This window comes from Phyllopteryx taeniolatus, chromosome 21, assembly GCF_024500385.1.
Source record: "Phyllopteryx taeniolatus isolate TA_2022b chromosome 21, UOR_Ptae_1.2, whole genome shotgun sequence".
NCBI lineage: Eukaryota > Metazoa > Chordata > Actinopteri > Syngnathiformes > Syngnathidae > Phyllopteryx > Phyllopteryx taeniolatus.
This window is the reverse complement of record NC_084522.1, coordinates 14,254,568-14,267,510: the sequence shown is the minus strand read 5'-3', so window position 1 is coordinate 14,267,510 and position 12,943 is coordinate 14,254,568. Positions and strand designations below refer to the sequence as shown.

General features: G+C 41.5%; 1 protein-coding gene and 1 long non-coding RNA gene across 3 annotated transcripts; one reads left to right on the top strand and one right to left on the bottom strand.

The window, feature by feature from the left end:
* Window positions 1–13: 13 nt before the first annotated feature.
* LOC133471182 (uncharacterized) lies at window positions 14–7,939 on the top strand. Of its 2 annotated transcripts, none has more exons than XR_009786143.1 (3): window positions 14–2,784; window positions 2,878–3,444; window positions 7,860–7,939. It is a non-coding gene; the product is annotated as an uncharacterized LOC133471182 (long non-coding RNA). The 2 variants fall into 2 exon arrangements; XR_009786142.1 differs by lacking the exon at window positions 7,860–7,939 and adding an exon at window positions 3,532–5,725.
* crabp2b (cellular retinoic acid binding protein 2, b) lies at window positions 5,858–11,611 on the bottom strand. The gene is made up of 4 exons (XM_061760480.1): window positions 11,453–11,611; window positions 9,127–9,305; window positions 8,751–8,867; window positions 5,858–8,640 (listed from the first exon to the last, which is right to left on the bottom strand). The coding sequence occupies exons 1-4, from the start codon at window positions 11,532–11,534 to the stop codon at window positions 8,590–8,592; spliced, it is 429 nt and encodes a 142-aa protein (XP_061616464.1). The 5' UTR covers window positions 11,535–11,611; the 3' UTR covers window positions 5,858–8,589.
* Window positions 11,612–12,943: the final 1,332 nt, after the last annotated feature.

The following is a 12,943-nucleotide window of genomic DNA, read 5'->3' as shown; positions in this document are numbered from 1 at the left end:
TGTACACGTCATAATTATGCATTGAAACGATTATATACGAATTCCAGTGTTATATGCGACTTTCGGTAGATTCAAGTATAGGCCCCCTCCATGAAATTTCAAATAATACATCCACAAATTACTGAAACGTGCACTTGTTATGTATATGTATATATGATAAAATGGTAAATGCTAAATGTTATTTAAAATATCAAATATCTCTTGAGCACCCCCTGAAACGGCTTTTTTCTAACCTCATCTGTCAGCCTATCCATCACCACATTACGTACGTTTACAATATGACTCTATATAGTGCTGTATGCAAAATTTTGTTTCAATACATCAATTTTCCATTATACTTGTCGTTCTAGTACTTTTTGATATTTTTCATTTTCTTTTTTTACCACAAGTGCTAAACAAAATATTTGTTTTGTTATGCAAAATGCATTGCTATTGTGACCAATAGAGATTATTTCTACAGTTTTAGGATCTGGTCCTTGTGTTGTCCTCCCATTGTGTTTAATGACTCTTCAGTGGTGTGTTTTTTTTGTACGTTTGACATTCAGTGTGTGCGTGTGTGCATGCGTGCGTGTGTGTGTGAGCGAGAGAGAGAGAGAGAGACATGAAAGTATATATTTTCTTTCGTGCCTCTCTGTCTGACTCCCAATCACTCCCAACATCTCATCGTATTTATCACTTTCTTACATTTATCTATTACCTTCTGAACAGGTGTTGCCAACCTTAATCTATCGTCAAGTCAGAAATTTTAATTAAATTGAAATTCTATAATTTTAACTTTAATCTACCATCATTTTTTTCCAGAGTAAAAATGTTGTCTTTGGTTTCTTAACGCAAAATTTAAATCCCCATTTGTATGAACAGTCCTCTACTTTTTTAAATAGCTTCAGGTATTTTCCTTACAATAAACTCCAGATTCTTTCCTCTTTTCCAAATTGCTCCATCATCAGCAAAGAGTGATGCACTCATCTCATTCCCTTTTCCCCAAAACACATCATTTATCATTCATGAAAATAGCAGAGGACTAATAATACTTCCTTGCGGTGTTCCATTATCTATAATATAGTTACTTGAATATTTCTTTCCGATTCTAACGATTCTAAAAAAAAAATCCTTAGTCCATCTATAATTTTCCCCTCTAATCCCATATCCATAATCTCTTTTAATTCCATTTATTCTTATAACTTTCTACATTTTATCAGTATTAGTTTCCCTTCCCACTGTGTGACAAAAAGATTTACGCTAGTCTCTTTTTGCATCCTTTATAGTTCTTCTTAACGGCACTTGTTTACATTAGTATTCAATTCATTTCTGATAGCTATGATTTCTTTTTATTTCTTAAATTTAAAGGCTTTATTCCTATTGCACTTTTACATTCTTTTGTCCACTAGGGTACAATTTTCCTTTTGTGCTCACCTCCCTTCTTCTGAATGGACAACAACACTGCTTCTAGAATACGTAGACTTACACTTTGATTTAAATGCTCAACATTCATTTTTATTGATTCATATCCATTGTTTGCAGCGGCACGGTGGCCGACTGGTTAGAGCGTCAGCCTCACAGTTCTGAGGACCCGGGTTCAATCCCCGGCCCCTCCTGTGTGGAGTTTGCATGTTCTCCCCGTGCCTGCGTGGGTTTTCTCCGGGTACTCCGGTTTCCTCCCACATCCCAAAAAACATGCATGAATTGGAGACTCTAAATTGCCCGTAGGCATGACTGTGAGTGCGAATGGTTGTTTGTTCCTATGTGCCCTGCGATTGGCTGGCAACCAGTTGAGGGTGTACCCCGCCTCCTGCCCGATGACAGCTGGGATAGGCTCCAGCACGCCCGCGACCCTAGTGAGGAGAAGCGGCTCAGAAAATGGATGGATGGATGGATCCATTGTTTGCTTTTTTCCCACAGTTATATCGGAATTTCGCCCAATTAGCATCATGAAAATACCACTTTTGATTCCTATCTCACTTTTTGCTAAATTCACAAAAACTTTGAAAATTAATGGATAACGGTCCCTACCTGTAGTTGTTCTCTTAATTACCACCCACTCAGACAGAACAGCCTGATACTGTTAAAGGTACAGTACAAGTTTTTTTTCATCTCTATCATTTCTTCCACTACTATTCCATTGTCATAATATTTGCTATCCCATAATGTAATATATGCACTAAAATCAGCACACCATATCATCCTACCTGTCATGTACATAACCATTACAACCATTAGTCTCCTCCCTGATGGCGGCAGACTGAAGAGGCTGTGTGATGGATGGGTGGCATCCCCTGCTATGCGAAGGGCTTTGTGGGAGAGGCGGGTGCTGTAAATGTCCTGCAGGGAGGGGAGAGAGGTTCCGATGATCTTCTCAGCTGCCCTCACTATGCGATGGAGAGTCTTGCGCCAGGATGCGGGGCAGGCACCGTACCGCACAGTGATGCAGTTGGTCAGGATGCTCTCTATGGTCCCTCTGTAGAATGAGCACATGATGGAGGTCGGGGCTCTGGCTCTTCTCAGCTTGCGCAGGAAGTAGAGACGCTGGTGTTGCTGGTCCAGGAGAGGTCCTCGGTGATGTGCACTGCCAGGAACTTGGTGCTGCGCACTCTGTCAAGGCTGCTGTTTCAGCACCCTGAGTCCAGCGCGTGTGTGTGTGTGTGTGTGTGTGTGTGTCATGAGTGCTTTGCAGGGTTGACGTGTTGGAGTCTAGGAGTTGCACCTTGCCATCCTAATTACACCTGACTGCTCTTAAGACTCTGTGGGACTCCAAGTCGTCGTCAGACTATCAACGCTCGATGTCGAGTTCGTAGCCTAGCCGCCTTGTCCACCTTTTGTTTCCTGAAGACCTCATAATTTTATTCGTATTTCTAACCCATTCTTGCTATTTGTCCCCAGTCTGCCGTTTGCCTTTGCTGCCCGCAAACCAGCGTTCACCTCTTGTGGCCCACCGTCAACCCGGACTCGAACCCTACCAGACTGGTTCTCCTTGGAACCCTGCTAATCCTGGATCTAGTTCTCGGAGGCCTTTTTGTTTGCTTCCAAGCTGCAATAAACCTTTATTCACAAACTCACGTCCCTGTGCTCTCTGCATCTGGGTCCAACTTGCAACCTGAATCCTGACAGCATAGTCCTGCCCGTCATGGCCCCATCGGAGACAGATCCCCTTCGCCAAACAGTTACCTGACAGAGCATGCTTTTGGACCAACACGGCCAAGCCCCTCACCCTGCTGACGTGACTTCTCACAAGCTCTCACATCCCTCCAAAATCAATTTGCCTCACTCCAACCTTGCGCACATGTGAGCGCTGTCGTGGGCCACGGCGGAATGGGAGAAACGCTCAGCCGTCTGTGCATCATACTCTTCTTTTTCCCTGGAGATGAAGATTCTTGACCACCCGGTGCGCGGGAGGGAGGCCGCTAAACGGCTGATGTCACTCCTGAAGTCTGCAACAATCTCCTTGTGGTAAGCTTAAGTGTAAGCTTCTTAAATGGATTATAGTAATTTATTATTTTAATACTACCTTCTTTTCTGCGATTGGCTGGCGATCAGTTCAGGGTGTAGCCCGCCTCCTGCCTGAAGATAGCTGGGATAGGCTCCAGCAGCCCGCAACCCTAGTGAGGAGAAGCGGTCAGGAAAATGGATGGATACTACCTTCTTTTGTTAACATTTATATTACTTTATATTTTATTTATCCCTGTATCCCTATAATGCGATATTGTATAACTTGTTTTATAACAATCGCACATCCGCGTCCACTCCTGTCCTCTCGATCTCTTTTAATGTTCTTTCACTTCATTCGCTACACACTTTCACAACATAATGAAACGAAACACATTCTGTCTGTAGTCTGAAGTGGTGTAAAATGGACATGTTTGTAATATTTTCATTACATGAGATAGGCAAGGAACATAACAGACATCAATCACAAAGACATACATAAGGGCTGAAGTTTTTTGGGTTTTTTTTCTCATGAGATTTTGCAGGTGTACTCAAATAGTCCAAACTGCAACATCTTAAATTTAACCAGTGGTTATTGCATAATCCTTGTAATCCATGCACTATATTGCCCTACAAGTCACATGGGGTCACATGGGTGAGGGCAGTCATATGATTCAGGCACATATGGAGTCTATCCTGCAGTTGCATTCCTTGTACTCTCTGATTATTGCCGATACATTAAGAATGCTTCAGTTTGCAACATTCTTCATGTGTTTGTATATTTTAAATGTGTAAAACCTTTGGGCTCGCCATGTAAATGCTGAACAGCAAAATGTTGGGAGTGGGACTCTTGGACTCTTATTGAATTATTTTTTTTTTTTTTCCATCGGAAATAAAGCATAGCCTTCCCAAGCAATCTGCAACCAATTTGCAGAGAAGACCCACCCTTGCATATTTAAGACGCCAAGGACAAGAGAGCCAGTGTACTGGATTGTTTTACTTCTGGAAAAGTACTTCTTTTCCATACCAAAATGTACCTTTAACATAAAACAAGAGAGAGAAAAACATGATCTGTGACAATTTTACCAAAACCACCAATGAATCATTGACTTTCCGTAGCTCTTTAAAAGGCAAATAACCTGTTTGGTTAACTTAAACGTTAAGCCTTAAAAGGGTTAAGGGTCAACTTATATAGGTTGCCATATGCCTCAATCTACTTAGCGACATGGAGAAGGTGATTGACCCTACATACCTTCACTGACTTTGCTCAGAATGGAAGTAAAAATGGTCAAATCCAGCTCTCTGTATGTGTGTACCCGCTGAAGTCTATTCGGTGTAAAGTCAATTTTTTTATTATTAGCGAGAGCTAGAGCCCGTTCAGTATGAGTTCATCCCTCACCCATTTGCTTTCAAAGGGGTGAAGAAATGATATTTTCATTCACGGCATTGACTTTGCGCTAGAATGCAGAATCACAAAAATACGACATACAGTAAAAGGCATTACCTCAATGTACGCTTTATGAACAAAAATACCTCGCCTGAATCCATTTTTATCTAATAACATTATAAAAACCTAAACAATGTAAATTAAATTTACCACACTCACCAGAGGTACTGATTATTAAAGATATGTGTGCAGAATGCTGCAGACGTAGTTTGCTAATCAAACTTGCCTGTACCAAATGTACACATCTGCACGTCTCCAGTAAAGTAAGCATCAATTAAATATCGCCGACCACCGCTAGTTAGGATCCATAACAGGTGGTTTGGATAGAGGGAGGATGGAAACAGCTGCTGGTACTCTTTCAATCGCTTTACTGAACGAACGGTAACAAAATACAGTAAACACAAGCAAATTCTTGCCGACCTGCGATGACCTCAACTGACGCTGTCGTTCTGCACACACAGCGGCTAAGGCTAAAGTCAGTAAATAGTCATTTGCTGACTTCCACGTCACTCAACAGGCCAGCCCCCCCTAAAAGTACACATTTAAAGTACACTTTGGATGTCACAGTATTTCATGGAATGAGGGAATTGCGATCCCAAGTGTACAAAGATAATACCTGTACCTCACTTGCATATATTGATTGTTGGTAATACAGCATGTGCATGAAGCTATGAAATATATATTCTTGGTGCTACTTCACGATTTCGGCTATTGTGGACGTGACCTGGAAGATAACGCCCTCGATAAACGAGGGATTACTGAAGACAAATCTAACATCCACATACACGACTGGATTCAGAATGCTACAAAATGAGGAGAATAGACTTTTGGGAATAAATTAATAAAACAAATATGGAAGAAATATTAAAAATTAGGCTGTTAATAAAGGTCAGTGTTTCTGATAGTGTTCAGGCCAGCAGAAAGGCCTGGCTGCCCATGAGCGCGCATCACTGGACAAAAGTGTTTAGAAAAAATACTCTTCATCAAAAATTCAATCAGAACCTTTTATTCAGCATTTGAAAAAAAATCATGTTCCCCACTCAGCATGACTGCACCCAAGTGCATTATGCAAGGCTCTTTAAAGCACAATTACATGAGTTTGGTTATACCTCCAAACCATCAAACATCTTTGAATGAAGTAGAACGGAGATTGTGAGCCATCTCCTGTCTTTCAACATCAGTGATGTCACAAATATTCTTCCAGATGAATGGACAAAGAAAATCCCACTGACACACTGAGTGGAAGTAGTTAGAGCTGCTAAGGGGGAATGGGACCTTTTTTGTTGGCTGCTTCGACAGCATCTTGTGCTGATATGTTAGTCAGCAGACTCCTGGAACTCTCCTGTAATACCCATGATTGTTTCAGATGGCCCCAAATCAAAAGTCAGCCTCCGGTGTCTCTAGGCTCTAAAACCGCAGTATTCCAAAGCTGATTGTGCTACACACAAGGCCCCATTACATCACTGCTGGAGGAATGAACTGGCACCACGGTTCTGTGTGGAAAATGACCCGGTTAACAAAGAAGGATGGAATGGTTTCGAATTCTCTTCCGAGGATAACAACTTTTCGTCAAGGGGCGTCATTTAGGTAGATTCAGTATGTGCCTGCCAATTTTTTTTAATAGAGAAAAAAGCAGAGAACTTTCCAGTGCAGTAAAATGTCTGTGTTTTTTTTCCCCCCTCACCCAACGATGTGTGCGTGGTTCAACGAGGCCATTGAAAACCTTCAGCTTGATACATAAAAGTGATGAGAGAACTTGCATACATTCGTAATGAGGACTCGCTCGTTCACTCATTGAGGTCATTGAGTATATAGTATTTATCTCAGCATGGTATCCATGAACTGGATATATTGAAATATATTTTGAGCCTCTTAAAATTGAGACTTTCGGCATAAAATGGCTGTAAATACTAAATGGCATTTTGTTTTGTGTGTGTGTAAAAAAAAATGTAATTAAAGCTGAAGGTCTACACTTCAATCACATGTTGATTTCAATTCCATTGTGGTCTTGCATAAAGGCAAGACTTTGGAGGACTGCTTCATCGAGACTCATTGCACCGTGCACTGGTCTTGGCCGGCGGGGAAAATTGATCACCTAACGCACAGATAGGAATAGGTAGGTACGACGAGCCCCTTCTGAGATACGGACGCTAAGCTAGGGGAGGATAAAGTCATCAGCACGTTCCATGTGTGTGGACGGCAAGATAGCCAAAAGAACACGGGTGCAAGCACATTGTGCTGCATACGGGTCGCCTGCAACGGCAATGCTGTACAATCACCACAAGAGAAGTGGGAAGACCCTTTCACCGTTTAAATTAAATGTTTGAATTTAAAAAGAAAAAGAAACAAATATATATTAAATCTGTATGGATAGCACATGCTTTGGCATTGACAAAAAAAGTCAACCTTGTGCAAATCGGTTGGAAATTGAGCAAATTGAGACTACTTGTATTGTGTTACGTTGTTTTTGGACAGCAAAAAAAATGAAAAAGTGGAGGGGGCATGTCCCCCCTGACACCCCCACCCCATAAATTACACCTATTATGCTTGGACCTAACAGTAGTGCCTTTTTACCTTTAAGGGAGCCAATTGTCAACAATGATTGCTATACTAGTAGTAGTGGTAGAAGTACAATATATGAGTTGTAATTTTCGCACAACTCGCTTAAGAGTCGCTGTCAGTCATAATGGTAGCCAACGGGGTCTGCGTGGTTGGTACAGTGGTAATTGTTGCATTCCAGGCATTTATAAATGGAGTGATATGCAATGCCACTAGCAATCGTAATGTGGTGGACCTAAGCTTAAAGGGCAAAAAAAAAAAAAGAAAAAGAAAAGAAAACCTCAATGTTAGACTAGTAGAAGTGAGACTACTGGAACCCATTCAGTGAAGCAGTTCTTCCCTCACCTCAAAATACATACAGTAATTGAAAAACATAAAAATGACCAATACGCTGCAAATAAAAATGTATAATACTTTGTACATTTCTTTATAGGTATGACTATCAATATGGCGGATCTTGACTTGGCGCTCCAAATTTGCCAAGGGCAGTTGCTGTGCACAACTTCAGATCACAACACAGTTTTGAATTGGTTGTCAGTCGGTGTTCTGACTTGGCCATTTCAAAATAGGATTTTGATCACTGTGTTATATTTGAAAAAAAAAAAAAAGCATAATGGATCACGTCTATATAATAAAAACATTGACAATGGTTTTGAAAATAAATGTGTCATCTTTTTGTTTGATACATCAACACTCCATTCAGGTTTGGTGATACAAAAAGTAACTCCTGCACATTGGACACCAGCCTTAACTGGAAATAACAATTGATAAAAAAAAAAAAAAAAAATGGAGCTATAACCACCTTTGCTATAACAGCTTCCACATGCTGAGATTTCCCCATATCAATAAAATAATATTTAATAATTAATTGATTGTTAAGTGTCCCCATAGCAGATCAAGGAAATAGACAAATTTGAAAAGATTCATGAAATGCCCATCCCCACTTTGCGTGGCTAATAATTTGGAACCAGGGGGAACGAAGAACCCAAGCAAATTTCTAAGTGATTACCGAAGTGATTAACACATTAGGTCGATGGAATCATTTTCTGCAGGTGGAACTAAATTGGCCTCACTCAGAAGACAAAGGGAAGAGCAAGATGAGGAACCGTGACGCATGTCCGAGGCACAAAGGGGGAGTATTGTATGACAGCCTCGTCACGTCCTCATTCCCTTTCATAAACTCTGGTGCAGACAACATCCCCTGCTGTCATTGTCTGGAAAAAAAGAAAGAAAAATGGTTTAAGCAAGAAGCCATGAAGCCTCAGGCTGAACAGTCAGCATTTATATGTGTATTTGGAAATAAATCTTCACTCAAATGATTTACCAATATTAGCTCGCCATCATTAGTCAGCTCTCGAGTCCAGGCTGTCTTGGGTCCCTCGCCTTTCTGTAGAGTCTGCGCACAACTGATCTTGCTCTCCGATTCCCAGGTCGGAAAACTCTTCATAAAAGACAGAAACGACAAAAAGTGCTTCAGGTTTATTTAACCAAAACCCTCACATTAATTGCAGTTTGCCAAAATGGCCTTAATGGCCTGTCAGTGGCTGGGTCCTTTACCACCAAGTATCAAAACTAAGACCAGAGCCCGGCAACATCACACTTCCACTACAATGATTTCTGTATGTTTTTTCTTCTCTGTGCAAGTGTTGGTCTTTTCCACTAAGGCAAGAATCCATGTTCTAATGCTCAACGTTAAATACCGTGCAGGGTCGTCCATCTACTGTGGTCTCATTGAAAGACTGACCCACAGTGAAGGAGACATGGGTTGTGCGGATGCTGGTGGATGTTTTGATGGACAGACTCTCCCCCTCCTGGGTGATTTCCACTGCAGGACTGGCGGCTGCCGCCCCAGCTATTTTCCTCACAAATACATTCACACCTGAGCACAAAGGAACAAAGAAGTCAGGTCAAATAGACAGCTGTGTTTTTGCATCCCTCCAAATAGCTCCCACCAAGTTGCCCTCTTTTTGCAGCTTGTGGTTTTGGCTAATACAGTTGACTATCAATGTGCGTTAGGAAGGTGATCCAATTGCATCTTTTTTTTTTTTTTTTTAGTCTTGCTGCTCCATCGGATCATTGAAAACAGTGGTGCCTTGAGGTACGAGTGACTCGATTTAGGAGGTTTTTTTTTTTTTTTGCTTTGACTTGGGAACAATGATTCAAAGTGAACTCAAGTCATTGACTTCACAACAAGGTTTGGCAGATTTGTGAACAATTCTTCAAAAAAGAGACTCCAAGCTGTTTAATTCCACGCCCAGTTGAAGTTTACTGTCCAACTACACATGAAAAAAAGTACACAATGTGTATTTCGCCAGCATAATACTAACAAACAATGCAATATGCCATAGAAGGGCTAACGAATAGCATCAACACATGTAAACAGACAATATGACAAAACTCACAGGAATGTTTTCTTTATCCTCTGCAACAAGTGACTAATATTACTGCAGCTTACTGAGTCACAGTAGTTATGAAAGCGTTCTTTGTGTCTTCATGACTTTATTATACTGCCCCCGGTGGCCAATTTGCACACACCAGAGAGCGTCGCACAAACTGTTTAATTCTTTAGATTCTATTTATGCTATTACTATATGTTTGAGAAAGTAAACATTATCAAGTGCTATCTTCCATCTTAAAAAAAAAAAACGTAAAAAATATATGGGTTGTTTGTGGGGGGGACTGGAACGGATAAGTGGCATTTCAATTCATTTCAGTGGGGAACGATGATGTGAGATGCAGGTCTTTTGAGTTATGAGCATGGTTACAGAAACAATGTAACTCGTATCTCAAAGCGCCGCTATTTTGAATGTGTAATATATATGTATACTTATACATGGGAATGTTTGATACCACTTGTTTTTCAGACCGAAACCAGTACTAGTATTCACTCTTCAGTACTCACAGTTACCGATATCGAGTACCAATACCACTAATACTTTTGATGCATAGAGTTTCAATTATCAAAATGACACTCAATACTTTCTTTCTGATGTAAATGATGATTTGCCAATGTCAACCCCTCGCAGTTTAGCGCCAACTACTGGCTTTAGCTATCAGTAGCTGGGATTGGCAGCCTTCACAAGTACCCCATACCTTGCAATAACGCGGTATCGGCCCGATACCATCTTGTATCAGTACTTGCCCACCTCTACTAATATAAGTGTTCCTTTTGTTTAATAAATGAACAGTTTAATCATATACATTGTGAATGAAACCCTTTTTGACAGTCACGGCTTTGTGTGACGGAAGAACGCCACTTGAGTTGGATGAATACTACAATTTCTATAATCCATCATAACTGAAATATTGCTTCGCGATTCACTGTATATTTTGTAGCGACGTGCAGGCATAAATATTCATATTAGTTGTTGAAAAGGGAAGTGAACAACATGCTTTCAGTGCGCCGTCCTGCTCGTACCTTTAAGGGAAGCATAGCGCGCACATACCGCATTAGATTTGGTTCGGGGAGGCCCCGGGCCGTGCGGAGAAGTCTGTCTCGTAGCTGCTGGATGGCTGCGGGGGCCCATGTCGAGGCTCAGTTCCGTTTACACTGACTCTAATTACGTCCGCATGAGGAGTACCCTGCTCCAGATGAATCTCACATTCCTCCACAGCTTGTTTGTCTTTTGATTTTTAATGGATGCCACTAGTTGTCCCCTTCCTGACCTCTCTCGTGCGGTTCCACCTAACAAGCGGTCTTGGCCTTTCATTTGATAAGAAGAGCATTTCCTGCGACATAAGTGATTGTTCACATTTGAAGTGGGACTTTATAAACAGTTTTGTTGGTTCTTCCTATGTGGCATGGTTGCAAACATGCAATTACACGTTATGTCCTAGAGTTGTCACTGTTTTAATAGACTAGAATCTTAGCTCGATAGATGGATGAATGGTTAGATAGGTAGTCTGAATAAATGAATGCATATATTATGTATTTAATACATTCAAGAATATAACAGGATCTGGTCTTTGAACGTTTTCAGTGACAGTATACCGACTTTAAGGGTCTTTAAAAGGTATGTTACTCACCCAGCGCTTTCAAGAGCTCCTCAAAACTTTCCGACGACTTCATTTTCCATTTTCCAGAGAAGTCCGGGATTTTATTCTCCATCTGGACGATCTGTGTGGATGGTTTCTTTCTGCACAAGATCTGCGTGCGTGCGTGCGTGCGTGCGTGCGTGCGTTGTGTCGCCGTTAACCAGGTCTGCAAAGTCCACTCCTCTTTCTTGCATCTGCGTCTCTTTCCTATTGGCTAATAGCTCGCCTGGATGTGAAGAAGCTCCAGCCAATAAGAAGAGCCAAGCTGCGCTCTTGCTGCGGCACCCTCCATCAGCGAGGTGAGACATTTGGATTCGAGATGGAAAAAAAACGAGGATCTGCCAGACTGGTAAATATTAAAGCAAAGAACTGTGACTTTGCGCCATGCCAGTCCAAAAAAACTGAAATTTGACATACCTAAAATTCCTACGAACACATTTATTGTTTCGTAGTTCTAACTTCTTGACGCCAGAAGGGGTTTCACAGCTTGGCAGCAACCAGCAGAGGGCGAAAGATATTCAAGCCCAATTTTGACAATCATACATAACATATCTTCTAGCCAAGGTTTCAGCTTCGAATAATATTTGTAGGTCTTCCCCAGGCTAGTAGGCTGAGGTATGTATGATATTTATTTTTTTTAATTTTTCATTGATTTCCACAGAAGTGATAAGGATTTTTGGTTGAATACCCACCCAGCCTTCCAACATCTGGAATGTGAAATCTGATAACCGGTTACAGTGTACAGGTAGGGGGTTTGAGAGCTTTTAACTAACAACTAGCAAGCGATAGGACTTCCACCTGGAGGCATCCAACAGCTATTAATCCTATTGAACCCACTTGGACTTTTGTTTGTTTTTGTGCCCGGATAAGTTTCATGTCTTTGAGGCGCCATACCAGGTTTACTGACAAAAGAATTTGCAGATGACCTCCACAGTGAGCTCAAAATGACGAGACTATAGACTCCCAAGATAAATATCTCGTCGGGTTTAAATCAGAATATATGTCTCTGGATGTCCACAATCCTGGAAAACAGCATAACAGAGACCAGGGAATATTTTCTCTCATTATTGTTATAAGTAATGCGTTCAACATTTTTGAATACTCTTATTTCAATCCCCGGCCCCGCCTGTGTGGAGTTTGCATGTTCTCCCCATGCCTGCGTGGGTTTCCTCCCACATCCCAAAAACATGCATGGCAGGTTAATTGACACCTCTTAATTGCTCGTAGGTGTGACTGTGAATGCAAATGGTTGTTTGTTGTATGTGCCCTGCGATTGGCTGGCAACCAGTTCAGGGTGTACCCCGCCTCCTGCCCGATGACAGCTGGGATAGGCTCCAGCACGCCCGCGACCCTTGTGAGGAGAAGCGGCTCGGGAAATGGATGCATGGGTGGATGGATGTTTATGTAGTCAGAACAGGAGGAGAGCAATACGTTGCCTAGTGCTCAAAGTGTTCTTCCTCTAGTGTCAATGGGAAATTCTAA